This window comes from Lepisosteus platostomus, chromosome 4 (genome assembly GCF_059453375.1).
Source record: "Lepisosteus platostomus isolate fLepPlt1 chromosome 4, fLepPlt1.hap1, whole genome shotgun sequence".
Lineage (NCBI taxonomy): Eukaryota > Metazoa > Chordata > Actinopteri > Semionotiformes > Lepisosteidae > Lepisosteus > Lepisosteus platostomus.
In genome coordinates this window covers 75,220,804-75,242,073 of record NC_142614.1, presented here as the reverse complement: position 1 = coordinate 75,242,073, position 21,270 = coordinate 75,220,804, and the positions used below count along the sequence as shown (strand labels likewise).

Sequence of the window (21,270 nt, the reverse complement as noted above, 5' to 3'; positions counted from 1 at the left end):
CATTTTTTTAAAGCATGCCTCTGAGACAAGGAATCCCACAGCACCTTCCCTGGGGAATATACTCATTGGCATCAGATACTGTCAAACCACTGAACCATTAAACAGCTTTCATATAGAGCTGTGGCTGTCTGAACGGTTTTTAACCCTTCTGTCTGGAAAGGAAGAGCTGACATTGTTCCCTGCCGGATGTGAGCGCTGGAGTCTTTGTGCTTCTTTCTTCTCTTTTTCCTGGGAGTAATGGTGTGCAGCTCCAGACAGAGTCAGTCATACAGGTGGCTTCCTGCGCACAAAAGAAAATTTAAACCTTAGTATTTCACCTCAGCAGGCAAGCTTGAATACCATTTCTAAGAAGTCTTTCTCTGCCATATATTCTAAAGATATTTAACATGTATATTAAACAGCAAAAGTTTGGAAACAGGCTACTTATCTATTCTTCTTATCTATTCTTTGATGGCATACTTAGATTACTGTGGCATCTTATTGTCTGCTGTTTAAAAATGCACTACAGATTAATGAATAAATTGTCTCAACAGTGTTTAAGACAGCAGCCCCAGTATATTGTTTCTGTTCTTGAAAAGCTGTTGGACTGGGGAAGCTGTGTGCATGTTAAAGCTGAGCCCTTCAGTGTCTTTCATGGGCCAATGCGATGCTTTTCCAACTGTTGTGACCTCTTCTTGCACGGCAGGTTTCTTTAGTCTCTCCCCGTTGCATGCTTTTTCAAGAGGGCGCTCTGTAGATGGAAACATTTCGCTCTGGCCCTCTGAACAGTCTCTGAAGATCGCCAGGCTCGGTTGAGAGCCTCTGATGTGTAAGACGTAGGGCCTTCTTCACTACATGGTGGCAATGAGCACGGCAAGCACTCTTCCTACAGTATGTATTGAGCACAGCTCGAGCATTGTGGAACAGGAGCACCAGGAGAGTTGTGTTATAAACTACAAGCAGTCAGAAGTCAGTTGCTTTTCAGTTAAAATGTGATTTTTCACAAAAAAAAAACATTTTGAAAGGTCAAGAGTCAAATTTACTCACTGTTGAAAGAATGTTGCAAAACAATCAGACGGATGGAAAGAATGCTGTTAAAAATACCTGTTAGAGTTACTCATGTTTGTTCAACATGTAAAGGGTTCATTGAGGCTTAATTTCCTAGCCTTCCTGCTGCAGGAGAAGGATTTGTGACTCTCCTCCAGCCTGCGGGCTCTGTCACCCGTTAAGGGAGTGGTCGTGTTTCCTGTTACAAAACGCTCTCTGCTCCTGGGGTGCTGACAGCACATCCGAAATTGTGGTAAACACAGTACCAGTACCATAGTCCTTCATCCATTTGGAAATCCACCGGATTGACAGAAGGGTTTTTGGACCCATGTGGATCCGTTCAAATCGGATACTCAGTGCTTCTGCTTTGAACATTTTGCAATAAGACTATTTTGGTCACTTCCATGTTTTCTTCTGTATCTTCTTAGTCTTTTGCCTGTGCCCACTATTTTGTATGTCAAAGCTATTAGGTTTGTTGAAGCTTTTTTGAGGTTTTTACAGTATTTCTCACTTTGGCTTTGGAAAATAATATAGAGAAAAACATAACAAATGTCTAAATACAACCTTGAAACATTTTAATTTTTCGGCGCTCTCATGTGCCTGTACGGCATCAACAAAATGTACCAAAGTTATTAATGCAAAGTGGTGTTTTGCGTCTGGGGTTTCTGGGGTGTCTGGTGTTTTGCATCTGTGGTCCTCTAGCCAGCAGGGAAGGTGGTTCAGTGTAATGATATCATCTGTCCTCACAAGCATGTGCAGTGCTTTTCCTGGTTAGTTGTGTACATTCTTCCAGCATCTTTATATATCCTTGCTGTCTGCAAACTCCATGCTGTTTCCTGTCAGGTAGATGTATGAACAGCATGCATTTACAAGGTGTGAAATGAATTATACAGATATCATTACTTTAGTGAATTTGGAGGTAAGTGCTCAATATTACCCAAACCTGGTGGTCAGAATGGCAATATTCTGTCTTTTAGTAACTATGGCCTTTAGTTTCTTGAAAGTGCATGGTGTATTTTGTACTTTGCATGGAGTACACTTCATCTGTATTGCAGTCCTAACCTGACATACCCCTGGGAGGAGCTGTGCTGAAATCTTTCCTATGTGTTTAATGACCTGGTCTTGGGAATTCCTCAGCTATATAGCTTTTACAGTACAGAAATACAAATCCACATTCACCATTGATTTCATACCATGCCCTAGTACAGTATAGCTCCGTTGGTTTTTATCTGGATACATTTTTATCCACTACGCAAAATTGTGGGGACAGGCCTTTGTTGCATGCTTTTTCTAGAATACAATACTGTATCTACAATAATGTAGAATGCAAGACAGTATTCTGGAGTGTGTACTGTAGGTTGTTGTATTACACAAGTCTGTATGTGTCTATGCCAGAAAAAATGCCTACCTGCTGTACTCTCTGAATCACTCAGTGAGAAAGGGTTCCTCAGCGCTCTAGTCATTTAGTATGTGGAGGAAATGTAATACTGGAGCGAATTACAGGGAATTACATTTCCCCAAACAAAGTGGCGACCATTGGTTCTTAGCTGTACAATAGCAAAGCAAGGGGTGGCACTGTCACCGTGCTCATCAGTTACTCTAAACTGTCCTGTCTTTTTTCAGTGATTTCACTGGAGCAGCCAGCGAGGAGCAAAGTACACCATATGTAGGTGTTTGTGAATATTTTTGTAGGGATCAGTCTGTACATTACCAGTACACTCCTATTTTCAGTTTCTCGAGAACACTGCGCCTAAAAGCCCATGCACTGCTGTGCAGCAGGCACTAAAGTGTGGGAGACGGAGATTGGTGCGACTCCAGAGAATTCAGGGTGTTCAGGAATAGCGCTTGTTAATATTTAATCAGAAAAATACAGCACTAGATGATATCGTTTATGGAGTTTATGCGAATATGATGTGTACATGCATGTGTATGCAATTACAGTAATTACAGGACATTGTGCACTTTGTGTCAACAATATAATTATAATTATAATCTAGCATAATGTTATAAAGATAGCACAAGATGAAGGAATGTGTTTTTAATGAATTTGTTTATTTAAGAAGGCTCTCTCAATATCTTCTTGTTACATCCTAATACTGAGGAACTTTTGATTGCTCCGAAGTCCCTTAGTCTTAGCTCCCTAACAAGGAGTAATAAATACATGAGCATCTCCACCAAACTGTTTTCCCTCTCTCACTTCATCATAATTTGGAATAGACAAAGGAGAGACTAAAGAGACAAAGGAATGAAAAGTTTCTGTACAATGAGCATGGTTTAAAACCCTTTAGTCATGCTGTGTGTCCTTACAGCGTATTTAAATAGCTTGGTAACTGCTGCTGAGCAAATTGGGTCAGTTTCAGCTGGAAAAACGAGAACGCTTTATTTTTTTATCACCAGCGCAAACAGGACAACTGCGGCCTGACAGTGTGGCAAAAAGGCCAACTCTTTTTTTTATTTTTAAAAGAATAAGAGATGAATTGTATATTCAGCTAAGGAGCTTGTGGATCTAAACGTGTAGGCCTTCACTGGGGATACATACAAGGAAAACAGAGAGAAAGAAAACTGACTGCCCCTCAGGGCAGCTTAATCAAGATATCAGAACTTGCCACTTCTCCCTCTCAAATGCCAGGTCCCTGCTGTGGCACAAACTGGAGCAGAGGAGCTCCGAGGTCCAGCTAGACGATAAGGGGGAGCTGCCTGACAGCGTTGTCTGACAGAGCCGCCACACTCCCCTTTCCCAAGAAACACACCCCGAAGTGCTCCGAACACAAAAACATCGGCAGCTCTTAAATTAAAAAAAGAAGTAAATCTCAGGCACTGGCGCGCACTGCCAGCGACTCTTTCGGTCTTCCAGTTCCTTTATTCGAGTCTTCAGACACCCCCTCGAGCAGTGGCAGGAGCCGGAGCAGGAGGAAAGAGGGGTTTGAAAGGCTCTCTCGGCTAGGACAACGCCAGCACGCCTGTGATCTAGTGCTCGGCGGCCCTGCCAGCCCTTTGTTGTTCTGACGTCTCCTGTCGGCACAAGCAGCTCGATCAGTGTAGTCGATAAACCTGTCAATGGAGGGGGTTTTCTTGGGGATTCAGACCTGGAGTTTCCCTGTGTTTCACACTCCCCAACACCCCCCCACGTTATTTCTTCTATCTCGTTGTTGTTATTCGTTCTAATTTTGAGTGGGATCTCGCCGAGGCTGCAGAGACTCGTGTTGCAGGCAGCTGCGAGCGGCTCTGGCAAAGCCCACAACTAATTTGTGCAGCGGGGGGGGGGGGGCAGAAAAAAATTAAATCAGGAGGTAAATTATTGCATGATTGCTCATTCCCAGCAGACCAGGGCATCATTCGGAAGAAAATATCTAATAATTGGTTTTAGGCCATGTCAGACACATGCAATTCGCTCCACTAATGGCTCTGTTAGGTAGAGCTGGGCCTCGGGGGTCAGCGAAGGACAGAAAATAGCCAAGCAGCCGGCTGTGCGCAGGAGAGAGTGAGCACCGAGGAAATGAAGTGGCAGTAAGTGCAACCCAAAGGGGAAATGCACTTCACTATGAGTTTAATATATCAGGCTCGGGATCTGGCAGCAGGCCACACAGCAATTGTTTACCTTTTTGCACACTGCCTGCCTCTGCTCTGCTTTGTAAATGGCACTAAACTAGCAGCCCGTAAACGCCGGAATCAATAACAGCCGTTTGGGGATTTCCTCTGCCTTTTCTGTGTTTTCCACTCCTTGCCTTCCCAGAGCTGGCTCAGCGCGGGCTCTCGGCGCCGATCTGATGGAGGCTCGGTGGCGCTGGCGGCGGGGTCACTCGCCCGCTGCACAGGGGTTTCTCTTGCCCAGGGTGGCGGCTGTGCTCTTTGAGGATTCCTGTAGAATCCAAAGCTGAACAATGACACAGACGGGCGCGATGCTGAGCCGAGTTTGGCGCTGGTCTCAAAAGCAAAGCACGCTTCTCTGTTTTTCTCTTCCTCCTCCTCCTCGGCGCTTACATGATCTGTGACGTCGACCCATACATGAGTAGGCAGGAAAAAGGGGTAACTTTCAAATGAAATCGGAAATCTAATCAGTCGGCCATTGGACTTCATGAATATCAATGTAATTCGAGGCCTAATTTGCAATTCTCAAAACCTTTTGCTTCGTAGGCAGTGCTATGTTGTAAGTGCCTTTGTCAATCACGACAGACAGGTAGACAGCAGCTTTCTGTGGACGTGGGCTGAGAAATTGGTGGTGTTCTCTTACAGATACCCTCTGCAGTACTAGATGCTAAGTTAACTGGAAACGGGTGCATTAAAGAAATTGGCATCGTTGTGTGGTGTCCCGAAATCATTCAGTATTTATTACCCAGCTCATTTAATTTGTAGTGGGCAGTTTGCCCCCCGAGGGAAATGAAACGTAGAGCCCAATTATAAAAAAATTATCAAAAAGCACATGGCGTGTACATTCAACCATTTCTTTTGCATGTTTTTGGTCATTATATGATGGGATGGCAGGTTCATTCGGGAGGGCTGCTTTGTCTGAACTACATTTCCCAGAAAACTGTGGGGGAATGACCTGCCACCTCAGTGACCTGACCAATGGGTGAAAACAGAGCCTTGCAGCTGTTGGTCACTGCCTGATGTCTGAGAAATGCAGGTGTTCTGTTATATGCCTGCACCAGTGGGAGACAAGGAAGGAGTCATTCAGATGATGTTGTTGGCCTGTTGGATGGGCACCTTTTCTGGACTGATCCCAGGATATTAATATCTATTCCTTGATGTGGTTATCGAGATTGTACAAAATATTCTAAATGAGATCTTACTGGTGCATTATACAATTTCAACATAACGTAACATACCTTTATTGAAATTATTTGTTTTTATATTCTAACATTGTGGTTTCCTTTTTTATTGCTTATCTGGAGGATGTAAATAGTGTGTCAGTCTAAACATCTACACCTTTTTCATGGGTAGCCTCTTCTAGCTCAGTGTTCCCATTTTGTGTTTGTAGTGTGTTTTTGCTACCTGCATGTAAAACCCTTAATGTGCCTACATTAAACATGATTTACCAGGTTTTACATTTTATCTAAATCTTCTTGAATTTAATTTTCAGCTTATATAGTGTTTGCTAATCCTCCTCATTTGATACCATACGCAAACTTGACCAGTTTGCTCACTCTACCATAATGTTGATCATTGATATAAATTAGGAAGAGCAGAGTTGCACACTAACCTCTAATGGTTTTTGATCAAGACAAACTACTTGTCTTTAAAGGACAAGAAAGGTAAATTACAATAACTGTCGTGTGGCAACCACATTCTTACCTTTTACCCAAGCACAAGGTGATCTTCACCTGGCTGCTGGTTCTCCATCCAAGCACCGAGACAAAATTAAAAGGACTGGAATGGAGGTACTGAGACTGAAGTAAAAAGGAAGTCATTTTGGGTTTTTTTCTTGTCAGTCATGACAATTCTAAAAATAAACTACTGAAGCATAACTTTCTATGACTACAGTAATGTGACAATTCTTTTTACTTGATTTGACTGCCTTCTGCCTTCTGCTCATTTTGTCTTATATCCGGGGATTAAGCCTTTTTTAAAATCAGGAGTTAAAATCAGTAGTACAAAGTAAAAGTGAGTGTAGTGCAGTGACCTTTACTCCAATAAATTTAATTTACCCTTTTGTTTCACAGTACCATAAGATGTGTTTTGAGTTTAGTATTAACCTAATCGTTTTAATGTGATAGCTATTGTTATACTGAACCTCTTGGGTAGCTGTTGACTCAGAAGGACAGGACATTTAATTTTGTCTGAAGGTTACATCTGTGTAATAAAAGTGTCACACCAGCAGTAAAGAACAGTGCTCGGTTTGTGTCGTTCAGTTAGAAGATTTAAAGAGTAAGAGGTGGTCTTCAGACTTAGAGTTAGTGAAATCGCCTACTAAATCTTAAATGGATTGTATTTTCAATATGTGTGCATTATTTAGTATTATTAAGTTTAATCTTTTTCACAGGCCAGATTTTTATGTTACAGGCTCACAAAAATCAGAAATGTAGAGGATCATTAGATTGTGTCAATAAGCCTATCTGAACTCCGAGACTTCAAGAGGAAAGAAGATATCCTCTTCTTTCATGCTGTGATTCTTACTTCTCTAGTTAGAGATTTTAAGTGAGACCAAGGTTTGCACTTTAACTAGCATGATAAATTTAATTTTCATGCAGAAGCACTTTTGTATTTCACTATCTGAAAAGGATCTAAAAAAATAAAAGCTCCATCCATTAGTTTTATCTCCCTTGGATACCCTTCGGGCTTCATTAATGAGCGTGCATTGTTCCACATGAGACATTTTTATGACATTTTCACCTGTCTCTTGAAGCGGAAATGATATTTTCTTTCACAAATTTTTCTTTTGAGACTTATATATATAAAGTAGAATTTTAAATACAGTTTTCAGAATTGTGACATCTGAAAAAACAACTGGCTCATGCCACATTCTTTGCAACCAGTTAGGCCTAAACCAAGGCTTAGGTGACAGGAGCAAACACCTATTTGAGTCCTGTCAGTTGTAGAAAGTAACTCAGCTTCTTGATTCAATGATTAGATTGGTCTTGATGTTATTTCCTTTAACCAGGTCTTGGATTACACCACTACCTTTCAGGTTACTCTGGGTAATTGTTAATCTCACTGTCACTGCGAAAAGTGCGGTAAAGCACAGGCATAGTGGATCGCAACTCCCAGACAGGCAGAAAAAAAAATGAGTTTCCACTCCATAAATTCAGTTTGATGCATGAAGTAACAGTGTTATAAACTATTAGTTATAAAGGTGTTGTTTTTAAGTACTAAATTGTAAATCGGTATAGATCTTTGTATGCATTACACTTTTTTCAGATCCTGTTGAATTTAGTATGAAACAAGAGACATGGATTGTAATATGTAATCAACGAAGAGAGAAGATTCTGCAGCAGGGCCCCTTTCAGTACAGCCAGTGTAGGACTGGTGACCCCAGCGACTTCTGTATTCTGTGTGCCCTCTGCCCAGGCCGTGGCTCTTGGACTGCTGCTAGGCTCTAGAACTGTCTCCTACATGGGAATCTGGAGAGCATTGCCCTCCGTACAAAACAGCTGAAAACAAGAGCCGACAAGCCGAGTCCGAATCAAGTGTGTCTTGCAGAACATCGCTGGGGGGAAAAGAGATTCTGGTGTCTGACAGTGACGCTGATCTGTGATATTTGTAAACTGCTTCGGAGCTGAATGCTAGCACTACACAAGATCCTCCTCTGTGTGGCACTACAGAAAGACATACTGGTGGCTCATTTCATTTTCGTGCACAGCAGAGCTTTAAGCCAGAAGAAACACGTGGAGAGTCAAATAATGTTTTTGCGAATGAGACTTTGTTGCTCTCCGTGAGCTGTTCTTTACTGTTCAAGTTTACTTTTGCTAATGATTAATTTTCTTTACAATTAAAAAGCTTTTAGTTTTAGAATATCTACGGTAGATGGTCATGAGTATACAAAAAAACAAATATTCCCATACCAAAATAAAAAAATAAATAAAATGAAAGTGCCAGAGAACATCCTGGTACATTTTTTTACCAAGACATTTTGCATTTAAAACAAGACTTATTATAATCATACATACAGTCCATCCATCCATTTTCTAACCACTTCATCCGAGCATCGGCACAAGTCAGAACACCCCCTGGAAGAGTCCGTTGCAGGGCACTCATAAACACAGACACACACTCACACAGGGTCAGCTTTCCCAGAAGGCAGCTAACCTACCAGCATGGCTTTGTACTGTGGGAGGAAACGGGAGCACCCAGAGGGAACACGTGCGAACACAGGGAGAGAAAATACCAGCCCCACGCAGACAGCACTCCAGGTCCGGAACCACTTATACTGTAGGACTCAGTTTGAGCTCATGCAAATTAACATCACGGCATTTACACTCATGTTTCTCATAAAGCATTGTAAGGGAATTATTTTTTTGCTAAAAGGAAGCATTGAGAATGAGAGTGGGAGCAAGGTCTTTACACAGAGGGTTGTGGGAGTATGGAAGAAGCTGCCCAGCCATGTAGCCAGCACCCATATCCTGGCCTGGGACGAAGGGGCAAGACCCTCCGATTAAAGGGCCTCCTGTCACATCACAGAACAGTGGTAATAAGCAGGAATAGTCTTGGTTGCCTACTCTTTTTGTAGCCTACTGACAAGAAACTCTGTTGTAACAATCTAAAAGGGTTAGAGAATAACAGGTCATGCATCATCGGGATTATTTTGTCATAATTGAAAAGCTCTATAGTGGTTTAGTTGCATCGGTTGTTACATTCCATGTCGCAGCACAGCAAAAAGCCCAAACTGATTTGGACTCTAAAAATGAATAACCTGTTACACTTAGAGATGACAGCTTAAGAGCCATGCTAATGCTTTCATGATCTGGTCCCACGGGCCTTTTCAAGGGGAACTAATTTCAGCATCCATACAAGCGTATTTGTTCTTCCGTCTGTTTGTACGGCAAGTCATTTCACAGGCTCTCACGAGTGAGGCTCTTATTCCACAGGTGGCTGGTTTGTCAAATGCAGCAGATTAACACAGGAGCATTCCCTGTTTTAAATGCATTTATGCAGTAAGTGAAAACAGGCAAGAGGTTTTCTGTTCACTTGTTTGAGGCATTTTGGAAATGAAATTACTTCACAGAAAAAAAATATATATTTTGAACGTTTCAGTGTTTTCTTGAAGCGCCCGGAAGTGTGAGTATTCCCGTGGCGTGCCCTCTGAGCGTCGTCTCGGCTGTGACCGCGCAGGGCGTCGCGCCGGAGTGTCTGCAGAACATGTCCAATAAGAGTTTCTCTGTGCTTCCCTTGCAGTGCTCCCGGAGCAGCCCAGGAAAGGGAGGAACGTCTGCCTGACCTCACACCAGCTGAGGCTTCTCGCACAGCTTACGGAAACTCTGCTGTGCATAGAGAAGAGGACAGAGGAGCTGACTGCTGACATCTCTCCTCTTAACTGTGCAGGAGAGGCTCCTGGCAGTGAGAGAGGTACAGTGTGCAGTCCGTTCCTTATTTCTCAAATGGATGTGGAACACTTAAGGAGGCTGGAAAGGCTGTTTTAGAACCACTGGAAGCAAAGCATTCAAGATACAAATATTTATTTTAGCTAATGTTAGCTAAATCTATAAATATATTTGATCTAAATTAGCTAATTTAGTTAATGTTACCCTTTTTGTTCTCAGTTCTGGATAATTGATGAATCAATGTCCGTAGGTCACGCCGATACTACAGGCTCTGCTGATTCTGTTTTCTGAAATAAATAGATTTTATCTCAACTTTACCATGCAAATACACTAGTACAGTAGTATTAAAGAAGGGACAAGGTCACGTTAAGGCTAATTATAATATTATTATAATATATTGGCCTCTTTAGGTGGTTTATAATGACCTCATCCCGTCTTGTACACTTATCAGAAATATTGTGTAGGGAAACCTCTCGAGATTGTAGGGATTTTCTTCCCCAGTTTCAAGCTGACCCCCTCAGTGCCACCCTTGTCCGGCCCACTACTCCTGCCAAGGCAATTGAACTTATCACAGCAGTTCTTGCTTGCATTGACTATATGTTATATGGACATTTTGTATGAATAACAGAGACTAACGTTAAGCAAAGTAGAGAAGCCTATCAACCTAAAATTAAGTGTGTACTGCTGACACCTGTACCTGACGTTGACGGTTTATTTACCTAGACTTAACCCCACCAAAGCAGAGCAATGAGTACAGAAACAATAGGGAACTTATCATACCTCATCATACCGTACACATCTTACACACGTGAAATCCTTGTATGCAAACGTATTTGTTGCATATAAAAACTAGGCTGCTAATATTCTCTATATAATATAATAATAACATGAAGATGAGTTTTGTGCATTTAATATAGCGCTTCTCAGGGGTTCCAAAGTGCTGTACATACGGCAGCCATTCTGCCCCAGGGAGGTCCGATTGCACAGGCTCAGAGGATTAAGCCAGGACCCCAGGTTACCACCCCTACCCTACCTAACAGGGCTCTGGGCTTTTTAATGATCAGGTCAAGGCCTTGATTTCACATCCCGTCTGAAGGACAGCATCTTTACAACACAGTATCCCTCCCTGCACACAGATTACACCAATGTCTAGCAGCTACAGTATGTTCCAGAAACCTTGCCTTTTTAAAGCACTTCGTGACAGATACCGGAGGTCTCCAGTCAGTGTTGAAGCATTTTTGCAAAAATGTGGCGTGCCCTGCAGTTATGACTTTATGGTAATTAAACAAGTGAGTTCTCAGAGTCCTTGCCGCTTAGCTTGCTTTAGTATTCTGCCGGGCTGGAGAAGTTAAAATTAAAGCTTTTGGTGCATGTAGTCATTTATGTAAAGGTTACATTAAAAACAAGACATGCAGAAATGCTTGATTTACAGAGGAGTAAACAGCCTTTAAAGGGCAGTTATCCAAATCATTAATTCAGGCAATCAAATTACTTAATTACCAGAAATTCATCAGATGGGCTTAAAGGTCAGAAAGTAAAGCATTTGCCTTGATTTTTCCCTGAAGTTTGACTCGTGCGCATGTCGGTACTGTAAATTGACTTGCCTTGGGTAACACCGAGAGAGTTCCTCAGCAGCTGCTTGTGACTGAACACTTAAAATACAAACCACCACACAGGCTCTGCAGCGCTGTGCTGTGCTCACAGGTGTTGCTGCTGCATTCATTTAAAGGTTTTGTATTCGATCAGTCCAGTCTCACGAATTTCGTGTTTGAAGACCGACTGTACAGTGCCTTCAGAAAGTATTCATTCATGAGTGAGAAACTGCTGCAAAGGTGGTTTTATACCAGAGAAGAGTTTAGCTAGTACACCAAAGATAGCACACTTTAATACCTCTGTCATGTGAATCATATTTTGTGAAATTACAGTTTCTACAAAACATAAATACCACTGATGAGATTTTCAGCAAAATAAAGGTGAAAGTTCACCCATGTGAAATCCACATAGGCTTGGATTAAAGCCGAACCTCTTTAAGAACCTCTTGTTTTACTGTGGGACTTGTTTGTGGTGTGCTAATGAGGGTGTTTGAAACAGGCATGATGTGTGGTCTTGTTGGTCTGTACAGATATGAGGAAGACTAGCGAGGAGCTGGACACAGCTGCTGCAGAGGGCAGCAAGCCCCACTGTGACCAGCTTCTCCAGGCCAGTGAGGTAAGAAGCAAGGGCCGTCTTTTATTTCATTTCTGGATAATAAGATTTTATTTTATGTTTAAAGCGATGTGTGGGTCTTCAAAAAGCTTGACGACTCCTTCAGATTCGGGAGTAGAATAAAAAGGACAGGGGCTTTGGGTCTCAGCTGGATGCTAAAAATTAATGAATTTATTTAGAGAGAACAGGAAATACTTCTTTACACAAAGAAATGTGGGTGTGTGGAACAGCTTCTCAGCCAGATAGTTAGTTCTTAAACTGCCAAGCCAGCAGGATTGGCTGATTGGCCTCCTCTCATGCGCAACCTTTCCTATATTCTAATATTCTAAATGGCAAATTCTGCATGACCAATTTTATTTCCTATTACATCGCAGTCCTAATGTATATGTGTATTCCCATAGTTCTTTTGACTCTGTTGACATGTGAAACTGTGTTCTGTGAGTGGGGCTCTGTGATGGCCTACAGACTGGGGCGAACAGTTTCCTTGAGCCCAGAGCTGAGCCGGGTGGTTCTCCCTGCAGCCCGCTGGGCTGCGGTTTGACTGGCGGTCAGCGCTGAAGGAGCTGGCGGCGCCCGTGGCCCACGGCGTGAAGGTGGTCCTGGAGGAGCTGTGCTCCCACAGCCTGCAGCAGGAGGAGGGCGCGCGCCGCGGGCTCATGGCTGAGTGGGACGTGCCGCAGGAGCGGGCGGCCCTCCTGTGCAGCCGGGAGGAAGAACCTCCAAAGAAGATCGCCAAGGCAAGTCCTGCCTCCCCTCCGCCTCCTTTATCTTACTCTAGACCTTATCTGTTCTGGTTTATTCTGTTGTTGTCGCGCGATCTGTGCAGCAATGTTTTTATGTGCATTTTTTGTGTATCTTCAGTGTCCTTTGAGGAGTATCAATCTTTGTGATGTGTGTTTGCTAAAAAAAAAAATTATACTTGAAAAGGGCAAGCACCCCGTCCCGCGAGTCGGCACCGTGCATGGGGGTGGTCTTCAGTGACCCCCGCCTCTTCTTCGTTGCCGAGAAGTTACCAAGCCGAGCACCGGCGAGGTCAAGCGCCGCTGAGGGAAATCACTGCAGAGCACACAGAGGCCCACTAGCCTATCCAGGCAGTCGGATGGGGAATTCTCAGATTTGGGCATTCTAATAATAATAATAATAATAAACTTTATATTATATAGCATCTTTAAAGGTGGGTTCTCAAAGCTCTTTACAGGATGACAACAACAATAAATAAGAAGAATACACAAGATAAGACACAATTACAATATACAGAGGAGACCGTGGATGGTGGTACTAAGAAGAGCAGAGTGGTGAAGAGTGGAACAGTTCAGTAAAGGCTTTTCTGAAGAAGGTTTTGAGTCTGTATTTGAAGGAGTTTAGAGAAGGTGACTTTCTGATATCCTTGGGGAGAGAGTTCCAGAGCTTGGGGGCATAACAGGAGAAGGCCCTGTCTCCCATACAATGTAGACGGGCTTGGGGGACAGTAAGGAGAGCAGAATTAGAAGAGCGAAGGTTGCGAGGTGGGGAGTAGGGCGATAATAGTTCAGACAGGTACTGAGGTGCCAAGCCATGCAGAGCCTTATAGGTGAGCATGAGGATTTTAAAGTCTACACGGAATTTGACCGGAAGCCAGTGCAAGGACTCCAGGATAGGAGTAATGTGAACACTTGCATTGTTGCTTTTAGTGGGGGCCTTTTCTGGGAGGCTTATTTTAGAACAACAATCCTCCTTGTGATCACCATCTCCTCATACCCTAACTCCCATAGTTGGCTCGCAAATTGTGATATCAATGGTCATATTGTAAAGAATAATTCTGATAGAATTATTTATAATATCTGAATCACTGCTTTATTTTATGACCACCTAATAATGTGTGACAGTGTGCTTAGGTACATTTTCATGGGACACTTTTTTTCTTGCTGTTGTATTAGCAAGGAGGAATGTTTGCCCTAGGCCACTCAGACAGAAATAGAGCCTTTTTTTTTCCCCACACAGTTACTAACTAAAAAAGTAATCAGAGGAGGAACTTTGCTGCACTTGCAGCATCTGTGCTGTCACCTGCATGTAAGATGGCTGTAAAGAAATACAAGGAAAGAAAAAAAAAGCACTCTTCCACTGGAGGTTTTTGCAGACTGCACCCACACGGCCTGACCTATTTATTTATTTACTGTTTTATTAATGGGGTTCTCTGTCAGTGTTGCTCGTCCCCCGATGCTGCCAACCTCAGCTCTGCGCTTAGTGCGTAATGATAAGGCAGCGCGGCGCGCGGGAGGCTGGCGCTGGCGGAGGGAGCGGGCAGTCCATCAAGCTGCCAAGGTGATTACCTGCCTGAGAGGCCCGCGGCCGGCCCCCGGGGGCCTCCGCGAGGAGGAGAGATCCACATATCACAGGCGGCGGCTGGACGGGCTGAGCAGCCTGTTGCAGCAGAGGGCTTCGTCCCTGAAGGGCCTGTGCGCTGCAGGAACTGGGCCAAGGCGAGGCCGTCTCCGTCAGCGGGGCTGAAAGGAAATGGTGCCTTCATTTATGATCAACAGGAATGGACGATTCTTTCCTGTACTACACTCTTCTGGAATATTTTAAACATGTAAATATAAATCCAACAACAGCCAAACCACTCATAGGTTACCCTCTCCTATTAACAGCTTTCTCTCATTTTTGTGGAAGATGGTTGGCCATTTGGTCTCCGCTTTACCCCGATTCGGTGTTTCATGAAATATTGATTGACTTCAAGAAATGATACGAGGCAGCAAAATTAATATAAGCTCGTATATGGTCATCTCCCCAGTTTAGATGTATTAATCAATGAATGGTGCACGTTTCAAGTCTTGCGGGGCGATGAAAGGGAAGAATATATCTTTCTTTTGAATCCCTCCGTTAGTCTTAACTCAAGCCTTTAAGTTTAGACCTAACTCTAACCAGAGCTGTAACCATAAATCTAAGTTTAAATAAAACTGTGACACTTGTAAATGAGAAAAATAGGGTTAGAGTGAAGGATAGGGTTGATTTTGGGGATGGGATTATGTTTAGGTGCTGTCTGATTTATTAAATATAGATCCCATGCAACATGCAGTCCTGCATATTCCCTAGAAAATCCATAGTCATGTTATTATTATGTTATTATGATAACATGATCATGTTATTGTTATTTGAGTGGTGATTGCACTGTTGTCTTGTTGGAAAACTGTGAGGCAGGAGAACGTCATCGTTTTAGCAATGTGAAAGCATAAATAAAGTAAGGAATCCGAATGAGGAGACGGCAACAATGTTTTCTCATCACCCAGATGGCTGCGTGTAAAACTGAGCAGTTCTGTCTGCGGGGTGGCATTTCGAGAGGGCCTCAGGGTGCAGGGATTTCAGGCGAAGGCTGGTATTGGGGAGACTTTCTAAACTGGGGAGAGTTTCTTTAGCAAGCCTAACAAACCTATGAAGGTTAAGCCATTAGTAAATTAATCCAGTTGGCAGAATTTCACATCACAAATATATCCAAATTGCTGATAAGCTTATAGGAGGTGTGTGATTTATTAGGCAGAATTAGATGTTGACGTGTTGGAAATGTCATTATTCTTCAGATCAGTTTTATTGAAGAAATGAACATCGCTAGTTTTCTTATCAGTAGCAGTGACAAGTTGCGGTTAGACACTCCTGACTTGTAACTGGAAGGTTGAGGGCCTAACTTATTGCTACAAATGGGCAGGTTACGAAAAGGGTTAAAATCAGGAATTAATTGTTTTTAATCTCAGCACGCATCCCCTTTGCTTTGAAGCTGCCAGGTGTCACACACTTTATCTAAACTCTTAGAGAAACTTCCTTTTAACCTATATCTGTAACACTGTTGGTGTGCCACATTAAAAATAACTGAAAGCAAAGTAATTTTCTGAGTGAAAAGAGCTCAGAAATTTTACAGGGTCTTAACACAACCCACTCAGTCCTCATCGATGAATTCTGCACAGGTCTAAATCATGTGACACCTGTCGGAATACACTTCCACCGGCTGTCTTGAGGTAAAAATCGGACTGGAATCGGCTTGGGAGAGTATCGCCTTTTGTCTTGGGGACTCGAGAAGGTTTCTGAGCCATCCCATCTTCAGCCTCTCCTTTGGGAACGTTCCCGTTTTGTGGCAGAACGTTTCTCTCTCTGGTTGCTTGCCCTAGTGGCAGTGCTATCTGGCATAAAGCACGGCTCCTGGATGTGTGTGGTTTGTCCTGCCTGCTTTGTCAGCAGGTGACGTCCGGTCCATCTGTTTCCACACATGTGTCCCGTTCCTGCAGCCAGTGGGGCTGTCTTCCCTGTGTCCGAAATCGCCCCCCCCCCCGCTTCCGATATTCATGGCACTGCTGGCTCCCGGCCTGCAGGAGCTGTGTTAGTTGTATTTAGGCTGCTTAAAGACCAGGTTTTCTGGAGCAGTTGCATTTAATAGCATTTTGAGAAACCAATTTTTATTTTAATTTGGGCTTCAGCCTTCATGCGCCAGAAGTAAATAGCAAGGCATGGAATAAATACATGAAAAACAATTAATTTCCTTTTTCGATCGGTTTAATTCTTTCATTTGTTGAAGCTTGTAGGATTATAGCTAGAGAAATCAAAATCTGAATCTGCTTCCTATTACCAAGTTCCAAGCTACACGGCTGCCAGTTTTTAGTCAGGAACTAATTGAAGAACATATAGGTAAGTGTTAATAGGATCCAGTTTTAAGAGTGATTTCAACTTAGGTCAGAACCACATCATGACAATATATCATATACAGTATGATGATATTTATCATGACAGTATGTCCTGAGTGGGGACATATTGCCATGACATGGTTGTGACATAAATTGAAATCGTTCTTAAAACTGGATCCTATTAATACTTACCTATACATTCTTAAATCAGTTCCTGACCTGTTGAAAAACTGGAAGACCTGTAGCCTACAGTGTCATATTAAGCCACCTTTCCCTATGAATATTTTGGGATATATTTTGCCACTAAGCAAAGGGCTAAAAAATGCTAGTGCCTCGAGTCCTTGCAGTGCTCTGGACCACACACCCAGTGAGAGAGTAGAAATAAATAATACCTTGATCTAAATGCTGCAAAATCACAATATATTTAACAGTGCTAAAGTAATATCATATTTTGTAAAGCATTTCCTTAAGACCAGTTCTGTCTCTGATTGTCAGATTCTCATTAGCATCAAAATATTTAAAGATAAAGAGTCTGGTGAGCACAGTGTGGTCTGAGAATAGAGGTTTGGAGCTCAGAGCAGTGAGGGGAGCATTTCATAGCTCAGAGCAGGCAGGAGGGAGATTCGAAGGTGAAGAGTTTTGGAGAAGGGTGAAGCAAGTCATAACAGGAAACTGTTCTATATGTTGCACGGGGCGTTGTATATAACATGGCTTTTAATAAAGTGCCAGGTGTTAACAGCACACGTCTTCTTAGGTGAATACTATGCACATGGTGTGCTTGCAATATCACAAAGTTTCTGTTTGATATCGGATTTCAAGTTCACTTACACCACGCAACTCTATAAATTCCTCTTTTTATGATTTTGTGTATAATGCAGTTGTGTTAACTTTGTCTGTTGTATACTATAAATCTAATTTATTTTAAACAGACAGAGTGGAAACCCTGTAAGTAGTGAACACATTAAACACCAGAATTGGTTTGCTTTACAGCACTGTAAAACTGTCCAATAATGTACAAATTTTCATATACACAATACATTTTAATTACATTTTCCCCATATATTTCCATATATTTATTTTTACCCTCTGAATAAATTGGGATACCAACCAATTTAGGGCAAACTGCCAAAACCAGGTATTCAGTAGAAGACAAGGGAGAATTAATCAGGGACATACTAAGATACTACAACCAGCTACTTAATTATTTAACTGATAATCATCAGGATCAGTATAGCAATTAAAGAGCTGGTTTGATCCAAATTATGAAATGGAGGAAGTGGATTGGAAGGGACCTACGTTCAATAGCTCTAGGCTACAAGATGATAAAGCTGTTTCACAGGTACACACTCCCAAGGCAACGTCTGAGTGAATGGAAAACATGAAACCTTCATTTTTAATTTTTAATTACATATTATGAATCTTATTATATGCAATGCAACACTTTTTGTTGTTTTGGCTCTGTGCTCCAGCACACTGAATTTGAAATGAAACAATGACTATGAGGTTAAAGTGCAGAATGTCAGCTTTAATTTGAGGGTATTTATGTCTATATTGGGTGAACCATACAGGTCCTCCCATGTCAGGGGACCAAAAGTAATTGGACAATTGGCTGCTCAGCTGTTTCTTGTCCAGCTGTGTGTTTTGCATCATTAGTTCATGCACAAGAGAGCTAAAAAAAGATCTAGAGTTGTTTCTAGATGCGGCATTTGCATCTGGAGTCTGCTGCTGTTGTTGTCTCTAAACATGAGGACCAAAGAAGTGTCAATGCCAATGAAGTGGGCCATCATGAGGCCGAAAAATCAGAATAAATCAATCAGAGACATAACCAAAACATTAGGTGTGTCAAAATCAACTGTCTGGTACATTGTTAAGAAGAAATAGCGCACTGGTGAGCTTAGCAATAGCAAACGGCCTAGTAGACCACAGAAGACCACAGTAGTGGATGACCGAAGAATTCTTTCAATCATGAAGTTAAACCCCTTTTCGACTGTTGAACAGATCAGGAACACCCTCCAGGATGTAGACATAGATGTGTCATGGACGACCATAAAGAGAAGAATACAACAGCGATAGTTCTGGGACAAAGCCTTACGGGCAGATGAGACAAAGATGAACCTGTACCAGAGTGATGGAAAGAGAAAAGTATGGAGAGAAAATGGAACTGCTCATGATCCAAAGCAGACCACTCATCTGTGAAACATGGTGGAGGTAGTGTCCTGGATTGGGCATGTGTGGCTGCCAGTGGACCTGGCTCACTTGTCTTTCTTGATGATGTGACTGCAGACGGCAGCAGCAGGATGAATTCCGAAATGTACAGAAGCATCTTATCTGCTCAGATCCAACCAAATGCTTCAAAACTCATTGGGCAGCGCTGCACCTTGCAGCAAGGACAATGACCCCAAACATACTGCTTAAGAAACTATGGAGTTTTTCAGGGCCAAAAAGTGGAATGTTTTTAACTGGCCAAGTCAATCACCCAACCTCAATCCCATTGAGCCTGCGTTTCACCTACTGAAGACAAGACTGAAAGCAAAAAGCCCCTGAAACAAGCAGGAACTGGAAATGGCTGAACTAAAGGCCTGGCAGAGCATCACCAGGGAAGATACCCAACGTCTGGTGATGTCTATGGGTTGCAGACTTCGTCAACTGCAAAGGATTTGCAAACATGCCAACTTTTAAAGATTAAGTTAATGGGTCCAATTACTTTTGGTCCCTGAAATGTGAGGACTCTGTATAAAAAGGGCTGTGATTCCTGTATGGTTCACCCAATATAGACGTAAATACCCTCGAATTAAAGCTGACATTTTGCACTTTAACCTCATAGTCATTGATTTATTTCAAATCCAATGTGCTGGAGTACAGAGCCAAAACAGCAAAAATTGTGTCACTGTCCAAATACTTATGGACTGCACTGTATGTATTTGGCTGTTGTTTCTATCTCTTCATCTTACATCTGTACCCTTTTACATAGCAGAGTGCTTCACTGCAACAATGCAGAGGAATTACCTTGTTTAAGATTTCAGCAGCAGTCTCTCTCCTGGGATTTGAACCCACAACCTTCCAGTTATGCATCCAGAATCCTGACCACTGCTCAGTTGTGTTAGTTTAGAGTGCAGTGAAGTACTGTATACACTATGTTTATTAGAGCTTGACATAACATTGATCGTGAGTTACAGCAGCTTCCACATGTGGTGGAAATCTTTGTACTTTTATTACAGGGCGTAAGGTAAGCTATGAGCTGTCAGGGCTGTGGTGACAATTTAATTTCTTTCATGAGCTGACCTCAAGTATGTGCAGGAGTTCAGCATAGACTGCACTCAACTTTGACATGCTTTATGTCTCCCCTTTCGGGACTTGTGATCAATACAGTCCTTGTGTTTCCTGTTGCTAAAGCTGAGCAAGATACAGCCAGCTATCCCGTGATTCCAGGGTTTTCCCATCAGCAGTAGACATTTTATATTTCATTACCAAACCAGCAATTAATTACCATTATAGCACATTTTGTGACGATTTGAAATAAAGGACAAAACCACCACATTTTTTTTTCTGGCACCGGCCCTGAATTTAGGCAGACTGCCAAGATAAGATGTCTGTTTGAAGTTTATGAACACCAAGTCTTGTTGGTTATAATTCTTTCTGTTCGTGCTTCAAGCAGCGATGACTATAAAATAGCCTTGAAGTCAAGAGGCGCTTCTCCTTCTCTCCTGGAAGGTGCAGACTGCGAGAGCTCGCTGCAGTCAGGGCCTCATTTCTCTCTCAGTCCTGGGGCCCAGCTGAAGAACTGGCCTGCTGCTCCTTTCTGTAATAGAATCATTTACCTGATTTACACAAATTGGGATTAAAGTTCGTTTTTCGAATGATACAGAACTTCGCATAAATATTTTCCACATGCAGGTAAATGAACCCATATGCCTCTTCTTTCTCAAGTTCCCCCCCTGACAGCACTTGTTTTCCAGGAGAGTTTCACCGTTTCATCCACGTCGATTCGTGCGTTAACGCACTGAATAATTTAGGCTTTTTTTTCCCCCCCAAGCCCACTGTGGTACGCTGAGCCCGGAGACAGTTCTAATCCTCCCCTTCCCTCTTCCTGCTGCAGTTCTGTGCTGACGTCATGCAAGAGCTGGACGCGTTGCTCCCGTTAGCCTTGGCGTGCCGGGAGGGCTTCCACCTGGAGATCAGGGCGGCCTTCGTGGACGCCTGCAGCAAGGCGGCGGCAGCGCTCCTGGCGCGGCTGGGGGAGAGGAGCAGAGACGTGCCCCGGACGGCGCCCACGCGGAACCTCCACACCTCGCTCTCCACGGCCGTTTACGTCCTGCAGCGCCTGGCGCAGTACGAGACCCTTCTGAAGGACAGCGCCCGCCAGTGAGTCCAGAGCTGCCGTGACGACGCCGGCGAGCGTACGGGGAACGGGCTGGTAC

The 21,270-nt window shown here is 42.9% G+C and overlaps 1 protein-coding gene across 7 annotated transcripts in view; it reads left to right on the top strand.

The window, feature by feature from the left end:
- Nucleotides 1-21,270, top strand: part of kiaa0825 (KIAA0825 ortholog) — a 144,475-nt gene that overhangs the window by 15,944 nt on the left and 107,261 nt on the right. For all 7 annotated transcript variants that reach the window (XM_088630689.1, XM_088630690.1, XM_088630685.1 and 4 more), the window contains 4 exons: nucleotides 9,856-10,026; nucleotides 12,124-12,209; nucleotides 12,728-12,943; nucleotides 20,949-21,214. In XM_088630689.1, coding sequence (XP_088486815.1) covers nucleotides 9,856-10,026; nucleotides 12,124-12,209; nucleotides 12,728-12,943; nucleotides 20,949-21,214 — 739 coding nt within the window. The remainder of the gene's footprint in view (nucleotides 1-9,855; nucleotides 10,027-12,123; nucleotides 12,210-12,727; nucleotides 12,944-20,948; nucleotides 21,215-21,270) is intronic.